This window comes from Pogoniulus pusillus, chromosome 6 (genome assembly GCF_015220805.1).
Source record: "Pogoniulus pusillus isolate bPogPus1 chromosome 6, bPogPus1.pri, whole genome shotgun sequence".
Lineage (NCBI taxonomy): Eukaryota > Metazoa > Chordata > Aves > Piciformes > Lybiidae > Pogoniulus > Pogoniulus pusillus.
Window position 1 is genome coordinate 37,074,246 of NC_087269.1, and position 18,944 is coordinate 37,093,189.

General features: G+C 46.4%; 1 protein-coding gene across 1 annotated transcript; it reads left to right on the forward strand.

Moving 5' to 3' along the window:
* The first annotated feature begins 501 nt into the window (after positions 1-501).
* LOC135176422 (nucleolar RNA helicase 2-like) lies at positions 502-18,205 on the forward strand. Its single transcript, XM_064145575.1, has 15 exons — positions 502-1,041; positions 1,243-1,506; positions 3,467-3,542; positions 4,495-4,673; positions 5,712-5,829; positions 7,216-7,401; positions 8,732-8,877; positions 9,127-9,276; positions 12,438-12,599; positions 13,614-13,733; positions 14,215-14,288; positions 15,603-15,762; positions 16,528-16,662; positions 17,444-17,488; positions 17,943-18,205. Exons 1-15 carry the CDS (start codon positions 502-504, stop codon positions 18,111-18,113), a joined length of 2,526 nt encoding a protein of 841 aa, XP_064001645.1. The 3' UTR covers positions 18,114-18,205.
* Positions 18,206-18,944: the final 739 nt, after the last annotated feature.

Here is an 18,944-nt window from a genome sequence, read left to right on the forward strand (position 1 = left end):
GTCTTTGCTGTGCTGAGAACTCCAGAGCTGACTCCAGCCTTACAGGTGGGGTCTCAATAGAGGGGCAAAATCCTCTATCTCCAGAATCCCTTACTTCCAGCTGCTGCCCATGCTGCAGGGACTGCAGGTGGGACATGGCTAGCTTCTGGGCTGTCAGTGCATGGTAACGGGTCACGTCCAGCTTTTTACTCACCAGTACCCCAGTCTTCCTCCTCAGGGCTGCCCTTCGTCCGCGGTCTGTTGATACTGAGGACTCCTTGCACTTGGCTTTTTGAACGTCATGAGGTTCAACATGGACCTGTCCAGCTGCCTCTGGATGACATCTCGACCCTTTGGCGGGCTGGCTACGCCGCTCAGCTTGGTGTCATCTGCCAGTTTGCTTACGGTGCACTCGATCGCACTGTCCGTGCCGCAGACAGCGCTTACACGCCCCATTACACACGGGAAGCGTTGTTTTGCCGGTTCGCAGTGATAGAGCAACCCGGTTACCGGAGTGTGAAGATGGAAGGTGGGAGCCCGGTGGAGGCAGGAGGAGCAGGCGGCGGACCCGACGTGCGGTGCCCCGGCAGCCGGGGAAGCTGGAGGAAGGGACCGGCGGGGCAGCGCCGCCGGAAGAGGCGGGCTCGGTCGGGGCCGGCGCGCAGCGGCCGCATGGGTGGCGTGTGGGGTCGGGCAGCGCGGCTCGGCTTCTGCGCGACCCGAACAGCAGCAGCGGGCCCGCTCAGCGACCGGCGGTGGCTGGGCTGGCTGTCAGGTGCCGCGGCGGGCCCGCTGCTGCTGCTGGCGCTGCCCCGCGGCCCTGTCCGCCCGCCGGCCGCGCTCGGCGCCGCGCCTCACTTCCTGCGCGCCGGGGCGGAGCGCAGCGCCTGGGGACGCCGCTACGAGACCGGCGGCGGCAGCAGCACTAGCAGCGTCGCCGTGTACATCCCCGGAGAGCAGTCGCTCGCCATGCCCGCCGCCGGGCCCGCCGCCAGCCCCGCCGAGCCGCAGACACCGTCGGGAGAGGAGTCTCTTCGCCGCGGCCGCCGGAGAAAGGCCAAGGTGGGGGCGGGCGCGGGCGAACGCGAGCCATGTGCCGCCGCGGGGGCGGCCATTTTGTGCGGCTCGGCCCGGCCCTGGGCTCGGTGCGGGGGGAGCCCCGGGCAGGGGGGTTCGGGCGGTAAAGCCGAGTAACAGCGCGCTGTCAGAGGGGACGGGCGAAGGAGGCTGCTCCGTCCGGTAACGTCTGCTTTCCCTGGGCAGGAGGGGAGCCGGGCGAAGGTGAAGCGGCTCAGCAAGATCGAGGGGGAGCAAACCCAACCTGAAGAGAACGGGCTGGGGGACGGTGACATTGAGCCTCCCGTGGCCAAGAAGACAAAAAAAGTCAAGGAGAAGGCAAACGGTTTGGCTGGAGAGACCAACGTCTGCGAGCACACGGTGAATTTTTCCTCTGCTGTAAGCAATGGTGTGACATCCCAGAGCGCCTCCGGGGACACTGACGCTGGAGAGCAAGACAGCGTAGCGGAGGTACTAATGCCCAGTCCACGGAGCCCTTGGCTTGGTTAATTCACGTCCCGTGGTAGTGTGAAGGCTGTCAGAAGCAGCGTCCGCCGCCGCGGTTTCCCGTAGGTGGGTGGCACCCGGGAGTGCCGGCACCCGCGCAAGCTGCAGCGGACGTGCGGCAGCCGTGGTAGCTGTCTCCTTGTGCTTTCCCTCCTGTGTCCAGTTCTGGGCCCCTCAGTTCAAGAAAGATGTTGAGGTGCTGGAACATGTCCAGAGAAGGGCAACAAAGCTGGTGAGGGGCCTGGAGCACAAATCCTATGAGGAGAGGCTGAGGGAGCTGGGGTTGTTCAGCCTGGAGAAGAGGAGGCTCAGGGGTGATCTTATTACTGTCTACAACTACCTGAAGGGGCATTGTAGCCAGGTGGGGGTTGGTCTCTTCTCCCAGGCAACCAGCAATAGAACAAGGGGACACAGTCTCAAGTTGTGCCAGGGGAGGTATAGGCTGGATGTTAGGAAGAAGTTCTTCACAGAGAAAGTGATTTCCCATTGGAATGGGCTGCCCAGGGAGGTGGTGGAGGCACCGTCCCTGGGGGTCTTCAAGAAAAGACTGGATGAGGCACTTAGTGCCATGGTCTGGTTGATTGGATAGGGCTGGGTGCTAGGTTGGACTGGATGATCTTGGAGGTCTCTTCCAACCTGGTTGATTCTATGATTCTGTGGCAGGTGCCAAGCCGCTTGGAGCAGCTTATCCTGTGTGCAGCAGGGCAACTAGCAGGGAGCAGTTCTCCATGTACTAGCTTCTCGTCGTATAGCAACTTGCCTGCAGTGCCAAGGCTTTTTTCCTTGCTGTGCAGGCAAGCGGTGTTTCAGGAATGTACCCTGCCTCCAGCTGTGATGGTTCTTTCTCTGCTTACAGACTCTTAAAAGAAGCATTTTACAAGGCGCCCTGTAAGAGAAGGTCATAGTGTTGCAGATGAGCGTTTTAGGTCACTTAAATAATTTGTAAAAGTGCAGCTTGACAGTGTTCGATGCCAAGGTTCACTTCGGTAGTTGCTGTGTGGAAAAAGTGGAGAAGGGAAAACTGAGTTAGAATTGATTGCAGTGATTACACAGGGACCAAAGATGCAGAGAGGGAAAGGAGACCCTCCTGTTCAGTCGTGAGGTTCAGAATCAATGCCCTGGCTTTCTAAGCTACTCAGAGATCAGCTAGATCCATTCCTGATCCTTGACTTAGTCAGTAGCTTCTGATTAAAGGTTTACATGTGTGCACTCAGCCCTTTATATCACTTAACTAACACTTCAAAGTTTCAGCATGCTTATTCCCAATTCACTTGTCTTCTCTCTGAGTGTGTGATGTTAATGTGCTCTGAAGTTTAAACCTTTGGTTTCCCAAAGCAGATTCAGGCATTGTGTTTTATAAAAGTAACAGTGTAGCAAAGCAGTACAGCAGGAGGGTCAGCTCACGCTAGGTGCCTCAGGAGAGTGCTCCTCTCAAAAGAGACCTGAATAAAGAAATTCCTGGGTAGTTACACCCCTACAGAGTACTGAATCCCCTCTTATGGACTCTTCATACGCCCTTTGAGCCTAAAATTATTTGACATCTCCAGACTGTTGAATTTCTTCAGTAAAACTAAGTGGAAGCTCACAGCTTGCTGACTTAAGGCTTCAGCAAATCCATCTACTCGTGAAGAAATAAAAGCTTAGTGAATGAAAATCATGAGACACTGTAACACTGAAAGGTGGTGCAGCCTGTGTCACTGGGTCTCGTTATACAGTGTGAGTGGGTTCAAATTTCCCACTTGGCATTTTGATGACGTTTTTGTTTGTGAAGTACTTCTGTGATAAGGGTTTTCTTTTTTTAACAAAGATGATACCTGCTGAAATAGCAACAGTAAAGCAGACTTGTCTTGTGTGTCTCTGTAGCATGTATTATTTGCTAATTTCTTATGGCTAGTAAGTTTTTTCTTTTCCATCTTTATGGAAGGAGCTGACAGAAGAAGAAAAAGAAGGTGCCTTCTCCAATTTCCCTCTCACCCAAGACACCATCAACCTTCTCAAAGGTTAGTTAACATGGCAAAAAAAATTTCAATGAATGTTGGTTCAGAACTGAACTCTGTTAGCCCTATGAGCAGAGACAGAAGCCAAGGGTAAATTGTCCTAAATGGTCTTCGATTTATTGTTTGGTGAGAATATGCAGGTGGGCAGTCACTGTAGATATACAAAGACTCTACTGTCTATAGTAGGAACAAAGTTTTGTTCAATTTCTAGTGTTTTAGAGTGAGTTTATTCTTCCATGGTATGATTATCCCAAGATATACATACTAGAGACAGGGTGTCTCTTCTTGTCAGCACCACTCTATTTACTGTGTATCTTTACTTCAGTTCCATATCTGTGTCTACAATATCACTTAAGTGTAAGGGTGTTTAATATATGGTGATTATTTGGCTCCTGTGCACAGATTGTCTATGATTATTCTCATGCTTATGGATATTTTCTTCTCAGTTCTCAATTAGTTTTGTTGAGGAAGTAGCCATTGCAAAGTTTTTATCCTGTGTTGAGAACTTGTGCAATTCTTGTTCATCACACAAAATTTTCATTCCTTTATGATTTTCTTGTTCAGAAATTTGTTTTGGATGGATCATTTTACTTCCACATTCCAAAATCGCCAAAAATCTAGAATGTTTTGAAACAAACACCACCCTCTCCATCTCACCTTCAAAATTAAGCCAAAAGTCTTGGGCTCTACTAGAAAAAGCAGGTTGTTCATTTCCTTTCTTCCTGTCCTTCTGTCTTATGCCAGAAATTACAAAGAAGGCTGTATTGCATGTTGGAAACTGAGGTGTGTTTGGAGTTGGAAGCCTTTTTGATCTAGAGCAGGAGTTAAAAAAGGGTGCTTTTCTTCTAAGTTGTGTCTCCTGTTGTGTAGAGAGTTTGACATGATGCACCCTACACCCTCAGGCTAGTTACATAGCTGTTACCTTCTAATGAAACCTCTTTGGATTATATTACAGCTCGAGGTGTAAAGTACCTGTTCCCTGTGCAAGTGACGACTTTTCAGCCCATCTATGATGGCAAAGATGTAATTGCTCAAGCTCGAACAGGAACTGGGAAAACCTTTTCTTTTGCTGTTCCACTGATTGAAAAACTTCAGAGTGTCTCACAAGATGGAAGAAGAGGCCGTGCACCAAAAGTAACTTACCACTCAAGGGTTAACACTGAATCCCTAGAACGTGGCAGTTTTCAAAAGTCATTTTGCTTTGGGAACACTTGTTTGGGAGCTTTTCACCAGGATTGGGTTTTGTGGTGTTGTATGCTTTACTCAGATTGGGATGACAATGGGATGTAACAATTGTTACAACACATTTCACGTTAAGGGTTCCTTGTAACTCCATTTGGGACAATGATCAGGTCACTGCAGTAATAGATAATGGACTACCAGACTGCTGTCTTCAGGAAGTTAGCATATGGCTTTGGGCTTCAGTCCCTTGCCTGTTCTGAGGTAGGAGTGGAGTCAGCTGGACTTGGCTTTGTTCACTGAGGTTGCTTCTTACTGTAAATTTCGTAGTGATAACCAAAGGCTTTTGGTTTGCCTTTTTCTCTCTCATCTGGAGACTCAGTGAATGCAAGTGGTGTTTATATTTCTATTCAGGCATGAGATGGAATTGGTAACTAGACATGGATATCATTATTCCCAAGCGAATGAAGCATGTATATTTATCATTAGACTTTTTTAGTTACATTAAAGACAATATAAGTTTGAAAATCTTCCTGTCTGAAATATTTCTGGAGCTATTTGTATCATTCTTAAAATGGAGAGGCAAGGATAGATACTGGAGGAAATCAGGTAGGTAGGCAGAGGAGGAGAGTAGATGCCTAGAGTGCATGTTTTCAGAGCTTAGTAATCCAAATTTTTTAATGACTATTACCTACACCTTGCTTGTCCTTGGTTAATGAAGTGTCTATTTTATCTGTCATTAACTTAAGGGAGGAAAAACCTGTTATTCGATGTGTCTGTTACCTTGTAACACTTTTCCCTGTTTCCTCTTGCTGGCCATGAGGCTTCAGGTGGCAGGAAGTATTGCTGGGATTGATGGGTTGCTGTGGACACCTCTGCAACAAATGTAGAATAAGAGTGGGATTATAAACTGTTTGACATGCACAAAAGCCTTTTCTCCTAGTACCCTCTCCTAAGCACAGCTGTGTTTTGGTCTCTTTTCACTCCCTGTAGGTGCTGGTTCTTGTTCCAACCAGAGAACTGGCCACTCAGGTAGCCAGAGACTTCAAGAATCTCACCAGGAAACTGTCAGTGGCTTGTTTTTATGGAGGGACTCCATATAAAGAACAGCGTGAGTAAATGCCAAAGAATTACTGCTGCATTCAACTTTACTTTCTTCAAATGAATTCCATAACTGGCTTCTTTTGCCCCTCTAGCATTTTGCTCTGGTCAGGAACCATGATACTCCTTTTAGAGAAGATCTGCAACCTGGGTTGAATTATTTTAGTTCCAGTAAGCCTTCGTGTAAGAGAATGATTGCAGTTCTGCAAAGCAGCCTAGACAGGCTGGATGGGTGGGCAGAGGCCAATGGGATGAGATTTAACAAGGCCAAGAGTGGGGTTCTGTACTTTGGCCACAACAACCCCAAGCAGCGCTGCAGGCTGGGGACAGAGTGGCTGGAATGCAGCCAGGAAGAAAGGGACCTGGGGGTACTGATAGACAGTAGCTGAAGATGAGCCAGCAGTGTGCCCAGGTAACCAAGAGAGCCAATGGCATCCTGGCCTGTATCAGGAACAGTGTGGCCAGTAGGACAAGGGAGGTTATTCTGCCCCTATACTCAGCATTGGTCAGGCCACACCTTGAGTGCTGTGTCCAGTTCTGGGCTCCTCAGTTCAAGAAAGATGTTGAGGTGCTGGAACATGTCCAGAGAAGGGCAACAAAGCTGCTGAGAGGCCTGGAACACAAATCCTATGAGGAGAGGCTGAGGGAGCTGGGGGTGTTTAGCCTAGAGAAGAGGAGGCTCAGGGGGGACCTCATTGCTGTCTACAACTACCTGAAGGGAGGCTGTAGCCAGGTGGGGGGTGGCCTCTTCTTCCAGGCAGCCAGCAATAGAACAAGGGGACACAGTCTCAAGTTGTGCTGGGGGAAGTCTAGGTTGGATGTTAGGAGGAAGTTCTTCACAGAGAGAGTGATTGGCATTGGAATGGGCTGCCCAGGGAGGTGGTGGAGTCGCCATCCCTGGAGGTGTTCAAGAAAAGCCTGGATGAGGCACTTAGTGCCATGGTCTAGTTGACTGGCTAGGGCTGGGTGCTAGGTTGGACTGGATGCTCTTGGAGGTCTCTTCCAACCTGGCTGATTCTATGATTCACTGTATTTTTGTGTGGACATGCACTGGGACTGAACAACCATACGGAGAACTGTGTATGTGTGTGTGTGTCTCTCTCTGTCTACAGACAGCTGAAAAAACAAAGTGGTTTTCTGTAGTAAAGCTCTAATGGCAGCTGATTGCTGCTTGGAAGTTGTCATGTCTTACTGTAACTTTGTGGTTTAGCTGCAATTGTTGACAGAGTAACTTGCACTGCCATTAAGCTTACTTGCTTGTTGCTCAGACTGGACACAGTCCTTTATTCACAAATTAAGAGCAATAACTTTTGTTCTAAAATTAGAGCTGTTAATAAGTTTTAACCTTGTTGTCTCTTGGCATTCTGACCCTGTCCTTGTTTTTCTTATTTTCCAGTTGATATCCTTAAAAGTGGCATTGATATTCTAGTGGGAACTCCTGGACGAATCAAAGACCATGTTCAGAATAGCAAACTGGATCTTTCCAGTGTGAAGCACGTTGTTTTGGATGAAGTTGACCACATGTTAGACATGGGCTTTGCTGAACAAGTGGAAGAAATCTTAGGATTTGCTTATAAAAAAGGTAAATTCTGACATCAGAAGAGGAGGAGAGGACATTGCAGAAAACGCAGTTATGCTGCTTTGAAAATTTCTGGTGCTTTGATGCTCTGAGGTACTGGGATCTCAGAGACAAGAGTGAACTAGAGTTGGAAAAGATTCAGAGCAAGGTCACAGATGGTAGAAGGGCTGGAATGGGAAGAAGTCGGGGGGAAAAGAGGCAAGCAAGAAACACAACCCAGCTGTCTAAGCCCTGGTGCTGTGTGACTGAGCACAGAGGGTTAGGGTTGTGATGTGTCTGCACTTGTCACACAGAGTTGACAACTAGGTAATATTTGCTCATTTCTGATGTAGTGGGCACTGAGCAAAGCCACCAGGTAGCAGGTACAGAGCAGAAGAAGGTTGGTTTAATAGCCTGAAATTCTTCATCATGTTGTGTCAGTGCCAAAAAGTTTTGAGAAGTGACTTGAATTGTTTGAAGTAGAAATATCAAAGATTACTGAAAGCAAGGTTATCAGTTCTGGCTCTGGTAGCCACAAAACACTGATTGCTGGCGGAGTTCTTGTATCTTTAACTACTGTTGGAGAGACTACATGAGCTTCATGGATCTTAGATTTGATACTGTACAGTCACTGTCAGTTTTTGTTGACTGTTTCGTTCTCCCCATTTGTGCTGAGCTGATGTTTATCCTGACAGCCCAAAAGCACAGATAATCTTCTCAAAAAAGGAAATCTGTTTAGGTTGTCATAGTGATTGAATCTTAGAAGTTTTCTTCGTAGCTGGAAAATAAATTGTAGGGAATTGTAAGGAAGTGTTCTTTGCAATGTGTGTTTGTGTTTGAACCAGTGGAGCTATGAAAAGTATGTTAAGCCTTGAAGATAGTGCGTTAAATTGTTCTTACCTGGAGTAATCTTGTTAGATAATTCTTAACCCTGGTGTGCAGCGTCCTTTCCGTCTGCCATTTCCAGCCTGCTGTTTTCCTTTGCATGTAGCCATACTGCTCACAGCTAGTTAGTATTGGAATGAAGGCAAAGAGGGATTGAGAATCTTCTTTTTGTTATTTGAGAGGACCAGGCATGGTATAAACATCTTTTAGCAGATCTAGAATTGTCTTGCATTTATTCCCAGGCAGGATAGAGGAATTCAGTTTGGTTCAGTTAAAATTACTGCAGTTTTGCCTTTGGTGTGTAGAGGGTTTGGAAAAAAAATGTTTTCATTGCTTTTGAGTTTCCATCTTGTAGCTGACTTGCTGCACATAGAAACCTCTAATTTGAGAGTGATTTTTTCACTTTTTTATTGGTTTTCAAGTTTCAGAGTCTGTTGTAATCAATAAAATGTGTGGCCTTTCCTTCCAGATTCTGAGAACAACCCCCAGACACTACTGTTTTCTGCAACTTGTCCACGATGGGTATATGATGTAGCAAAAAAGTACATGAAAGATGAATATGAACAGATTGACTTGATTGGAAAGAAGACTCAGAGGACTGCCACGACTGTGGAAGTGAGTGATTTTGCCTGGAGCAGTGCAGGTCCTAAGTGCATGTGGCCTGAATGAAGTGGTTTCTGCACTGTCTTGACAAATGGGGGCTTGTAGGGACTTGTGCATGACTGAAACAAATATTTTAAGCAAGACTTTCGTATAGGGGTAATAGTTGCAAGCTTAAAAAAAACCAAACTTTGTGTTCATTTTGTTTGTCCTGTGCATGGTTAGATTTAACATAGATGCTTATCAAGTTTCTTTCCTGAACAGCACTTGGCTATACAGTGTCGCTCATCACAGAGGGCAGGAGTTCTTGGGGATATCATTCAAGTCTACAGTGGCAGCCGTGGGAGAACCATCGTCTTCTGTGAGACCAAAAGGGAAGCAAATGAACTGGCTATGAATGCTTCACTCAAACAGGTAATGTGATCTGAATGAGGAACAGCAGTTCTGGATATTCTGGACATGTTTAATGAAATACAACAAAGCCAGGTGTAGAGACTTGCATCTGGGAAAGAGCAACCCCATGGACCAGTGTAGGTTGGGGACTGACCTGTTGGAGAGCAGCATAGGGGAAAGGAAACTGGGAGTCCTGGTCTTGCCCTTGTGGCCAAGGAGACCGATGGTATCCTGAGATGGATTAGAAAGAGTGTAGTTAGTAGGTCGAGAGAAGTTCTCCTTCCTGTCTACTGTGCCCTGATGAGGCTGCATCTGGAATATTGTGTTCACAGTTCTAGGCCTCTCAGTTCAAGAAGGACCTCAGGGAGCTGCTTGAGAGAGTCCAACACAGAGCCACCAAGATGCTGAAGGGAGTGGAGCATCTACCTTATGAGGAAAGGCTGAGGGAGCTTGGTCTCTTTAGCTTAGAGGAGACTAAGGGCTGACCTTGCTTGTGTTTTAAAGATGTGAAGGATGAGCTTCAGGAGGACAGAGCCAGGCTCTTCTCGGTGGTGTCCAATGATAAGACAAGGGGCAATGGTTGCAAGCTGGAGCAGAGGAGGTTCCACATGAACAAAAGGAAAATCTTTTCACTATGAGGGTGAAGAGCACCAGAGCAGGCTGCCCAGAGAGGTGGTGGAGTCTCCTTCTTTGGGGACTTTCAAAACCAGTGTAACCTGTCCAAGGTGATCCTGCTCTGGCAGGGGGGTTGCACTGGACGATCTTTTGAGGTCCCTTCCAACCCCTAACATACGATGATTCTGTGATATTCAGAGGTCGAATGTCCTGAAATACTTATTATGAGGTTACAGCTGTGTGGATGAAGTTATTTCTGTGTGTGGTTTTAAAATGTATAAAAGCTGTTTCTAAAAGCTGACTTCTGCAGTTAAATCACTCTTTCTGTGAAGAACTTATTCCTAACATCCAGCCTAAACCTGCCCTGGTGCAGTTTGAGACTGTGTCCTCTTACTCTGTCACTGGTTGCTTGGGAGAAGAGACTAACCCCAACCCGGCTACAGCCTCCCTTCAGGTAGTTGTAGAGAGCGATAAGGTCTGCCCTGAGCCTCCTATTGTCCCTCAGCCTCTCCTCGTAGGGTTTGTGCTCCCCCTCAGCAGCCTTGTTGCCCTTCTCTGGACACATTCAAGCACCTCAACATCTTTCTTAAGTTGAGGGGCCCAGAACTGGACACAGCACTCAAGGTGTGGCCTAACCAGTGCTGAGTACAGGGGAAGAATAACCTCCCTGGTCCTGCTGGCCACACTGTTCCTGATACAGGCCAGGATACCACTGGCCTTCTTGGCCACCTGGGCACACTGCTAATTCATGTTCAGTCAGCTCTCGACCAGTACCCCCAGGTCCCTCTCTGCCTGGCTGCTCTCCAGACACTCTGTCCCCAGCCTGCAGCGCTGCTTGGGGTTGTTGTGGCCAAAGTGCAGAACCTGGCACTTAAACTTGTTCAGACTCATGGCATTGGACTGTGCCCATCTATCCAGCTTGTCTAGGTCCCTCTGCAGAGCCCTCCTGCCCTCTAACAGATCCACACATGCTCCCAACTTGGTGTCATCTGCAAACGTACTGATGGTGGACTCAATCCCCTCATCCAGATCATCAGTGTAGATATTAAATAGGACTGTGCCCAGCACTGATCTCTGGGGCACACCACCAACTGGATGTACTCCATTCACCACCACTCTCTGGGCCTGTCCATCCAGCCAGTTCTTAACCCAGCACAGGGTGCCCCTGTCCAAGCCATTGGCTGCCAGCTTGGCCAGGAGTTTGCTATGGCAGACAGTGTCATAGACTTTGCTGAAGTTCAGGTAGACTACATCCACAGCATTCCTCACATCCACCATGTGGGTCACTTGGTCATAAAAAGAGATCAGGTTGGTTGGTCAAGCAGGACCTGCCTCTCCTAAATCTGCACTGACTGGGTCTGATCTCTTGGCCATCCTGTAGGTGCCCTGTGATTGCACTCAGGATGATCTGTTCCATTATCTTGCCTGGCACCGAGGTCAGGCTGACAGGTCTGTAGTTTTCCGGGTTCTCCTTCCAGCCCTTCCTGTGGATGGGCGCCACTCTGGCCAGCTTCCAGCCTTCAGGGACCTCCCCAGTAAGCCATGACTGTCGATAAATGATGGAAAGTGGCTTGGTATGCTCATCTGCCAGCTCTCTCATCACCTTAGGGTAGATCCCATCTGGTCCCATAGACCTGTGAGGATCCAAGAGACTCAATTGCTTCCTTCTGCTCCCTGACCCCACCTACCACCTGAGGAGGCAGGTGTCCTGAGGACAATCTGCCTTACTATTGAAAGTCGAGCTGAAGAAGGTGTTAAGCACCTCTGCCTTTTCCTTATCTTAAGTCAGTACATTCCCCTCCTTGTCCAATAAAGAGTGGAGGTTATCCTTGCCCCTCTTTTTGCCATTAATGTATTTATAAAAATGTTTCTTGTTATCAGTCACAGCAGTGGCCAGTCTAAGTTCTAACTGAACTTTTGTCTCTATTTTTTTTCCTACACGACCTAGCAACATCCTTACTTTTTTCCTGAGTTCCCTCCCCCTCTTTCCAAAGGTGATATGTTCTTTTTTTCCCTTAATTCCTTCACAAGCTCCTTGCCCATCCAGGCAGGTTGTCTTCCCTCTTGGCTCTGCTTTTGGCACATCAGAACAGCCAATTTTCAGAGAACGAGCAGTGGTGGGAATATGTGGTTTGCCCAGTAGTTCATAAATGTGGAGGTTATTCATATCACCTGCAGGGGTTGGGAATTTCAGCATCTCTAGGTTTTGCTTTCTAGGGAAAGGAGCAAAGTGTCTTGCTAGCTCTCTTGACAAGCACCGCTTAAAGTTGCATCCATTTGTTCCAGTGCAGCAGTAGACCCTTTTGCCATGGAAGACTGCAAATTGTGCAGTTTTACTGTTGGATACTCCAAATAATACTATGGTAAAACTGCTGCTTCTGAGTATTATTGTCCCAGAAGAGGGATCATGCCACAAAATGGGATGCTTTATACTCCTTTGGTATCAACTGTGCAGTTATTCTCTATTGCTCTGCACGATATTTTGTGGATTGTAATGAAATGCTTTTAGATACTGCAGCCTAGATTCTTCTTTTAAATTCTGTGCTAATGGTTTATTTCACTGACAGGATGCCCAGTCATTGCATGGTGACATTCCACAGAAACAGAGAGAAATTACATTAAAAGGCTTTAGAAATGGTGTGTTTGAAGTTCTGATTGCAACAAATGTAGCTGCCCGTGGTTTGGATATTCCTGAGGTTGACCTTGTTGTACAGTGTTCACCACCAAAAGTAAGTCATTAAGGAAGCTACAAATGTGATTTATGTTTGTGATAGAACAATAGGTTATTTCTCTGTTGCACCAAAAGTATGTTCTGCTTCACAAATTATGAGGTTTTTCTGTAAATGCAGAATTTCCTAGTTAAGTTTTTAAACTTTAAGGTGAAAGTGACAGCTTTCAGTTGCTCTGGAAAGCTTTGATATTCTTTTAGCTTGTCTGAGTCCCTTCTAAATGGTTTAGGTGTTCCCTTTCCCCCCCACACTTTAGAAAGTCACCCAGACTAGACTCAGACGGCTCTGGAGATATGAATGAAGCTTATATTTACAGCTGGCACAACATACAAGCAGATATTTACAGTATATACAGTTATAGACAGAAATATACAAGGTAAAAGGTAATACAGAAACACAAAAGCCCTCCCAGAAACCTGAGTCCCCAGGAGGGGCTCTCAACTGCCCCTGCACCTTCCCCCTACCCCTCTCAACCTTACCCCAGTCCCAAGGAAGAATGGAGGTTCGGCCAGGGGGTTAGGAAGCCAAGTGGATTAGTTCAAAATGGAGGGATGCAGCTCAGCCAGCAGCCCCAGTGAGAGTGATTATCTATGTTTTTATTTCTTGTTCCTATACTTCTCAGCAAGCCTGTGAGCGAAGTAGACATCAGCCTTGTTTTCACTTCACAGCCTGTAATCTAGTTCTTCTCACCAAAACATTCTAGCCTGCTTCAAACTAGCACATTGTTGAGTTTCACAACAATTCTAAAATACTGCTGCTGCCTCTTTCTGACTTTGAATAGTTAAAAGGTTATGTCACTAGTCTTTGTTAAACCTGAGGAAGCATACATGGGGAAGGGTAGCATATCAAACCTGAGTGATATGTGTGTAGTGTAGGTATGGATATAGAGACAAAATGTAACACTCCTTGGGCTTCTACATAGAATTTAGCTTGCATTTTCTCTCTATTAAAATGCATGAATGTCCACAATTCAAATGACATAATATTTTCTCATGTTACTGTGAATTTCTGAAGGATGTTGATTCCTACATCCATCGTTCTGGACGGACAGGTCGAGCTGGACGGACTGGAGTCTGTATTTGTTTATTTCAGAGAAGAGAAGAAGATCTTTTGAAGCAGGTTGAGCACAAAGCGGTGAGTTCTACCTCAGAACTCAGCTTAATGAAACTATTCAGCTCCTAAAAAGACTTTGCTACTCTTGCATTTTGTAACCATGGGCTCCTTATGAACCCGACACGAGACTCAAGTCTCACAGTACGTAGAGCAGGCCTGCAGTATTTGTATTCAATAAGCGTTTGTGAAACGCATTTCTATCAGCCTCTGCTAATGTCCCATTAGTTTCCCTTGTTAGCAGTACTCTGGTGTCAGCAGGCAAAGACAGGAATGCATGAAGGAGACTGCCTTTCTTCAAAATCTGCATGTAGGTGGATGTAAAGTAGCTTCAGATTAACAGAGGCAGAAATGAAAAAGTTTTATTCTAGCTTTAGAAATAACTTTAAAGATTGTGTTGATGTTGTAAACAGTAAGTGACTAGAGCTCACAGTAATGTGACTTTAAGTGAGGTTGAGTTGCAGCGTGCTGAAAACACCTTGTAACTGATTTTTCTTAACTTCAGGGGATTACGTTTAAGCGTGTGGGTGTTCCTACTGCTACAGATGTAATTAAAGCTTCAAGTGATGATGCCAAAAAGTAAGTTTATTTGCCTGTTCTTCAAGGATGTCTAGAGATCTTATCAACAGTAACGCTGTTAATACAGGGCTGTAGGAGATCACACCTGGAATTGGACATAGCCTTGCCCATGTTGTAAAAGTCAAAAATGTTTTGCATATAGAATCATAGAATCATAGAATCAACCAGGTTGGAAGAGACCTCCAAGATCATCCAGTCCAACCTATCCCCCAGCCCTATCCAGTCAACCAGACCATGGCACTAAGTGCCTCATCCAATATAGACACTGGCTTCTTTTTATAAGATGATGTCAGTCAACCTCTGTGCTTGAACACAGACTTTTTGGTAGAGCACAGTGTTCTCCAAGTTCCTGTAGAATTTAACCTTTGTGACATCAGAAATTAGTAGCAGAACAGAGAGTTGCTGAATGGGCTGCCCAGGGAGGTGGTGGAGTCACCGTCCCTGGAGGTGTTTAAGAAAAGCCTGGATGAGGCACTTAGTGCCATGGTCTGGTTGACTGGATAGGGCTGGGGGATAAGTTGGACTGAATCGTCTTGGAGGTCTCTTCCAACCTGGTTGATTCTGTGATTCTTGGATGGTTTAGGAGCAGTGTGTAAAGTGCAATATTTAGTATGAGTTATTCTACAGCAGTGAGGGTGCCTCAACCTTATCCTGTATTTTTGTATTCTATTCTCAAGGGTTGTTGTGTTTTCATTCCGTACAGCTCTGCTTACATTTGTTGCCCCATGGGTGGAAATTTCATTGATAGGGATTATTATAATTAAAGCTGATTTGATGAGCATAAAAGAGATCGCCAGCATGGTGTTTGGTTTGCTGTGTAGTGAAAATTGGTGAGAAATGATGGTGGACTGAAAATACAATTACAAAAGTAACTCTTCTCAGCTTCCCAGATCGGTTGTTTCTGGGTGAGACAGTGAAAACAATTTAGTCAGCTTTCACTGAGAGCAACAGGCCTTCTCTAGACCAGCACTGGCATTGTAAAAGTTTGCTGGCAACACTTTCTTGTGGATTCTTGGGTGTGGCCTTCAGAGTGCTGATATATTAGAGCCTGCCCTTGATGTTTTTACTGATGCTTTCCAACATACAGTATTGTACATCCTCATTGTTGGACAGATTTCAAGAGGTTTAGCTAGATTAACAGAATAGAAGGGTGTAGGGTATTCAGCATCCTGAAGGTGTTAAATTAAATGAGTGGTAATGAAGCATGAGCATAAATAGGAAAAGACTTTAGAGATAATTTGTTTGTCTTGAAAGCTGAAGTCTGTGTCTCATGTGGCTGCACACTAGCCTTTGCTATCTCTTATCACTGTGTAGGTTGTTGGAGGCCATTCCTCCTGCTGCAGTTGACTACTTCAGAAAATCTGCTCAAGAGCTCATAGATGAAAAAGGAGCAGTTGCTGCCCTGGCTGCAGCTCTAGCCCATATTTCTGGAGCATCTTATGTGCAGCAGCGCTCCTTACTCAACTCAACTGCCGTGAGTAACGTTTTACCTGTGTTAACACTTGCTCGTGTCTAGCTGAGATGGCATCTTTCAGTAGGGTTTCCCCAGCTGCTGGTTTGTTGCTGGTTCCTGAACTAAAATCAGCTCTTATGGCACACAGGAAACCAGAGAAGCTTGAAATCAGTTAGTAAATTTTCATGTAATGAGAGTTACAAGAATTTCTCAGAGATCTAAGTGACAGAACACTTCAGTGCTCTAGGGGAATTTAACTAATGACGTTTTACAAGCTAATAGATTTGGTTCCTGATACTGTAGTTTTCCCTTCCCACAAAGATTTTATGTTTCTGTAATATTTCAAGTAAGCCAAGCATGTGATTACCTGATTTCAAAGATGTAATCACAAAGGACAGACCTTCTTTTCTCTGATGCATTTAGGGAGAACTTGGCTCAGTTTGTTGCATGGTAACACTTTCAGAAATAATATGGGACTGGACTGTGGTGCTTCTATCACTTCAGGGTTTTTTAACCTGTTTTCTAGGAGTAACTTCATGTTGTATAAATGTCTCTATTATGGGTTAAAATGCAGAAATGCTACTGGCCTTTGTATCAATGGGCAATCCAAGGTTACACAGACACTTTCAGCTTCTTGGGAGGCTTTTACTTCACTTTTGGGAAGCTGACTTCCTAGGATTAAATACCTCATTGCAATAACAAGTTATTCCATAGTTCATTAGTGAGTTACAAGATGTCCAACCAAGTTTAGTCTTGTAAATGCTTTTCTCTGTTTATTTCCTGAAGGGCTTTGTGACCATGGTGTTGAAGTGTTCAATAGAAATGCATACCATGGGCTATGCCTGGCGAGGACTCAAAGAACAGCTTGGGGAGGAAGTAGATGAAAAAATTTCTTCAATGCGTTTCCTCAAGGGGAAGATGGTAAGATGGCCTAACACTGGTCGGGGGGGGGGGGGGGGGGTGTACCTATGCCTAGTTTTTGTAGTGATTGGGGCAGCAGTTCTGAAGTACCAGTATGGATAATGTTGATATCTCACTGTTTCCCTACTCAATCTCATTGCTCAGAAAATGGCAACTTAATACGAGGCCCTCTGAAACTGCTGTTTGCATGCACTATGAAAAACAAATGCACTGAAGATAGAGGAGTGTTTTTAAAAGACACTTACCTGCATGGAGATGTGGCTACTAAGTTGACATGCAGGAATTTTATCCTAAAACAAAACAAAACAACGTATCAGAAATATGTATATAATGGGAGTGGTGCTTGTGATCTTTATTTTTTCATGGTAAGCTTGCGTTAACACAATATAGCACTGCACTGAAAAGACAGCTGTAGAGTAGGCCAGTGACTGGCTGCCTGAAGCAATACAGCATTCACCTGTCAGCCTGGCTTCTGACATGTCTGACACTTGTCTGCTGTGCAAGCATGTTTTTAGCTTTTAGTGCCAGATGATGCCTTTTAAACAGCCAGGCTGACTGCAAGCAATGCTCCTGTTGGCAGAGAGTATTTCAATTTGTGTTTTTGTTTGACCTTTTGTGTTTTAACTGCATTGTTCTTCAGCTTCTATAAGGCTTTTTGTTGTTTCTGGTTTCTGCACTTAGTATGTATGAGCAGTTGCAGGTGGTGTCGGTTGTGTGTCTGTTCTTGGACAGAGAAAGCAGATACTTTTATTTTCTTAATTGTTTTTTTTTCCTGCTATAGGGAGTGTGCTTTGATATCCCTGTTGGTGAGCTGAGTAACATACAGGTATGTTTCTGTGGCCAGAATTGCCTTTGGAACCTGGTGATTTGAGATTTGGTGATTGATATGTATAGGATTGATTATAGGGTGGTATGGGAGGATGAGGATGTTACCTAGACAACTGTCAGCACAACTGTTGGAAAATGCAACCCTCTCTGATTTCACTTCTCATTATATTACCTCTCATATATTCTCTCTCTGCTCTGAATTTTGACATCTCCAGTGCATCTGAGAAGTAACCATTTTTCCGTCTGCTTCCACCCTTCTTGTCCCTTTGTGGTCATTTATCCTTTTCTCACAGGGACTGTGAACTCTTTACCAAGAGGGATCTGCTGACCTGTTTCAGCATGGATGGGATTTGTTTGGAGATGCCTTTTCATTCAGTGTTGCTTTTGATGATATAGGGTACCATGGACACAGCTGCAGGCAGGTGAAGCCTCATTACTTGGTCTTGTTTTAGGAACAGTGGAGTGACACCAGGCGCTGGCAACTATCAGTGGCAAAGGAATTGCCTGAGCTGGAAGAGTTACCTCAGGAGGCCGGACGAGGGTTCTCCAGGTTCGGATATGGAAGGCAAGGTGGCAGTGGTGGCGGTTTCAAGAGAAGCAACTGGTTTAAGAATGGAAACTGAGGACATGGTTTTAATGGGTCACTTGAGTAACCTCTGGTACAGATCTGGACTGAGATGATTTTTATCAAAAAGTAAAAGCCTGTCTAGTAACATTCCTCTTTGTCTTTGTTCCTTGGTAAAGCAGCTCGCCTCTGAGGATGGCTGAAAATCATGTTTGCTGCAATAGGTTTTGAGGAGGACTTACCTTTTTTGCCTGGTAAACCAGCTGCTGCTTTTTTTCTGGCTGTTACGCCGTGTGTGTCTCTGGGGCGTGAGTCTCTTGCTGGAAACTCAGCACTGCAGTGAACACCCCTTCCAAACATGGGCAGTTTGCATCTTGCCTGTTCAGTGCCTGCCCTTGCACTCGAAAATAGGGGTTTTTTCCAGAGAAATTTGAAGTGGAGCCGCTGGAGCGCTCCTGTCAGCCTCTGCTGATTCCCGGTGCTTGCTGCTGTTGCCTGTGGCCGCGGCGCCAGAGCTGTGGGAACCAGCGCTCAGAACTGGAAGTGGCGGGAGAGGGTTGGCGGGAGAAGCCGGCGGCGCTGCCAGCGCCCTGAGGGCGGCCAGGGCCGCGGCGCTGCCGGCACGGTGCGGCGGCGGGCAGCGGCTGGGCCGCGCTCTGCGGGGAGCTCCGCAGCACGGATTCTCTCGGCCGTGGAGTCGCGTAAGGACACGGAAACCGACCCCTGCCGCTCCAAGTACGGCGGCCGGGCCCAGCTGCAGGAGGAGAACGTTAGCCGAGTGCCGCCGTGCGGCGGGCTGTGCTGGAGTACGAGCGACGCCGAGGAAATAGCGGCTGGCGAGCGGCACCTGCAGCGCTGCGCGGCGCTCCTCCAGCACCACCGCTTCTCC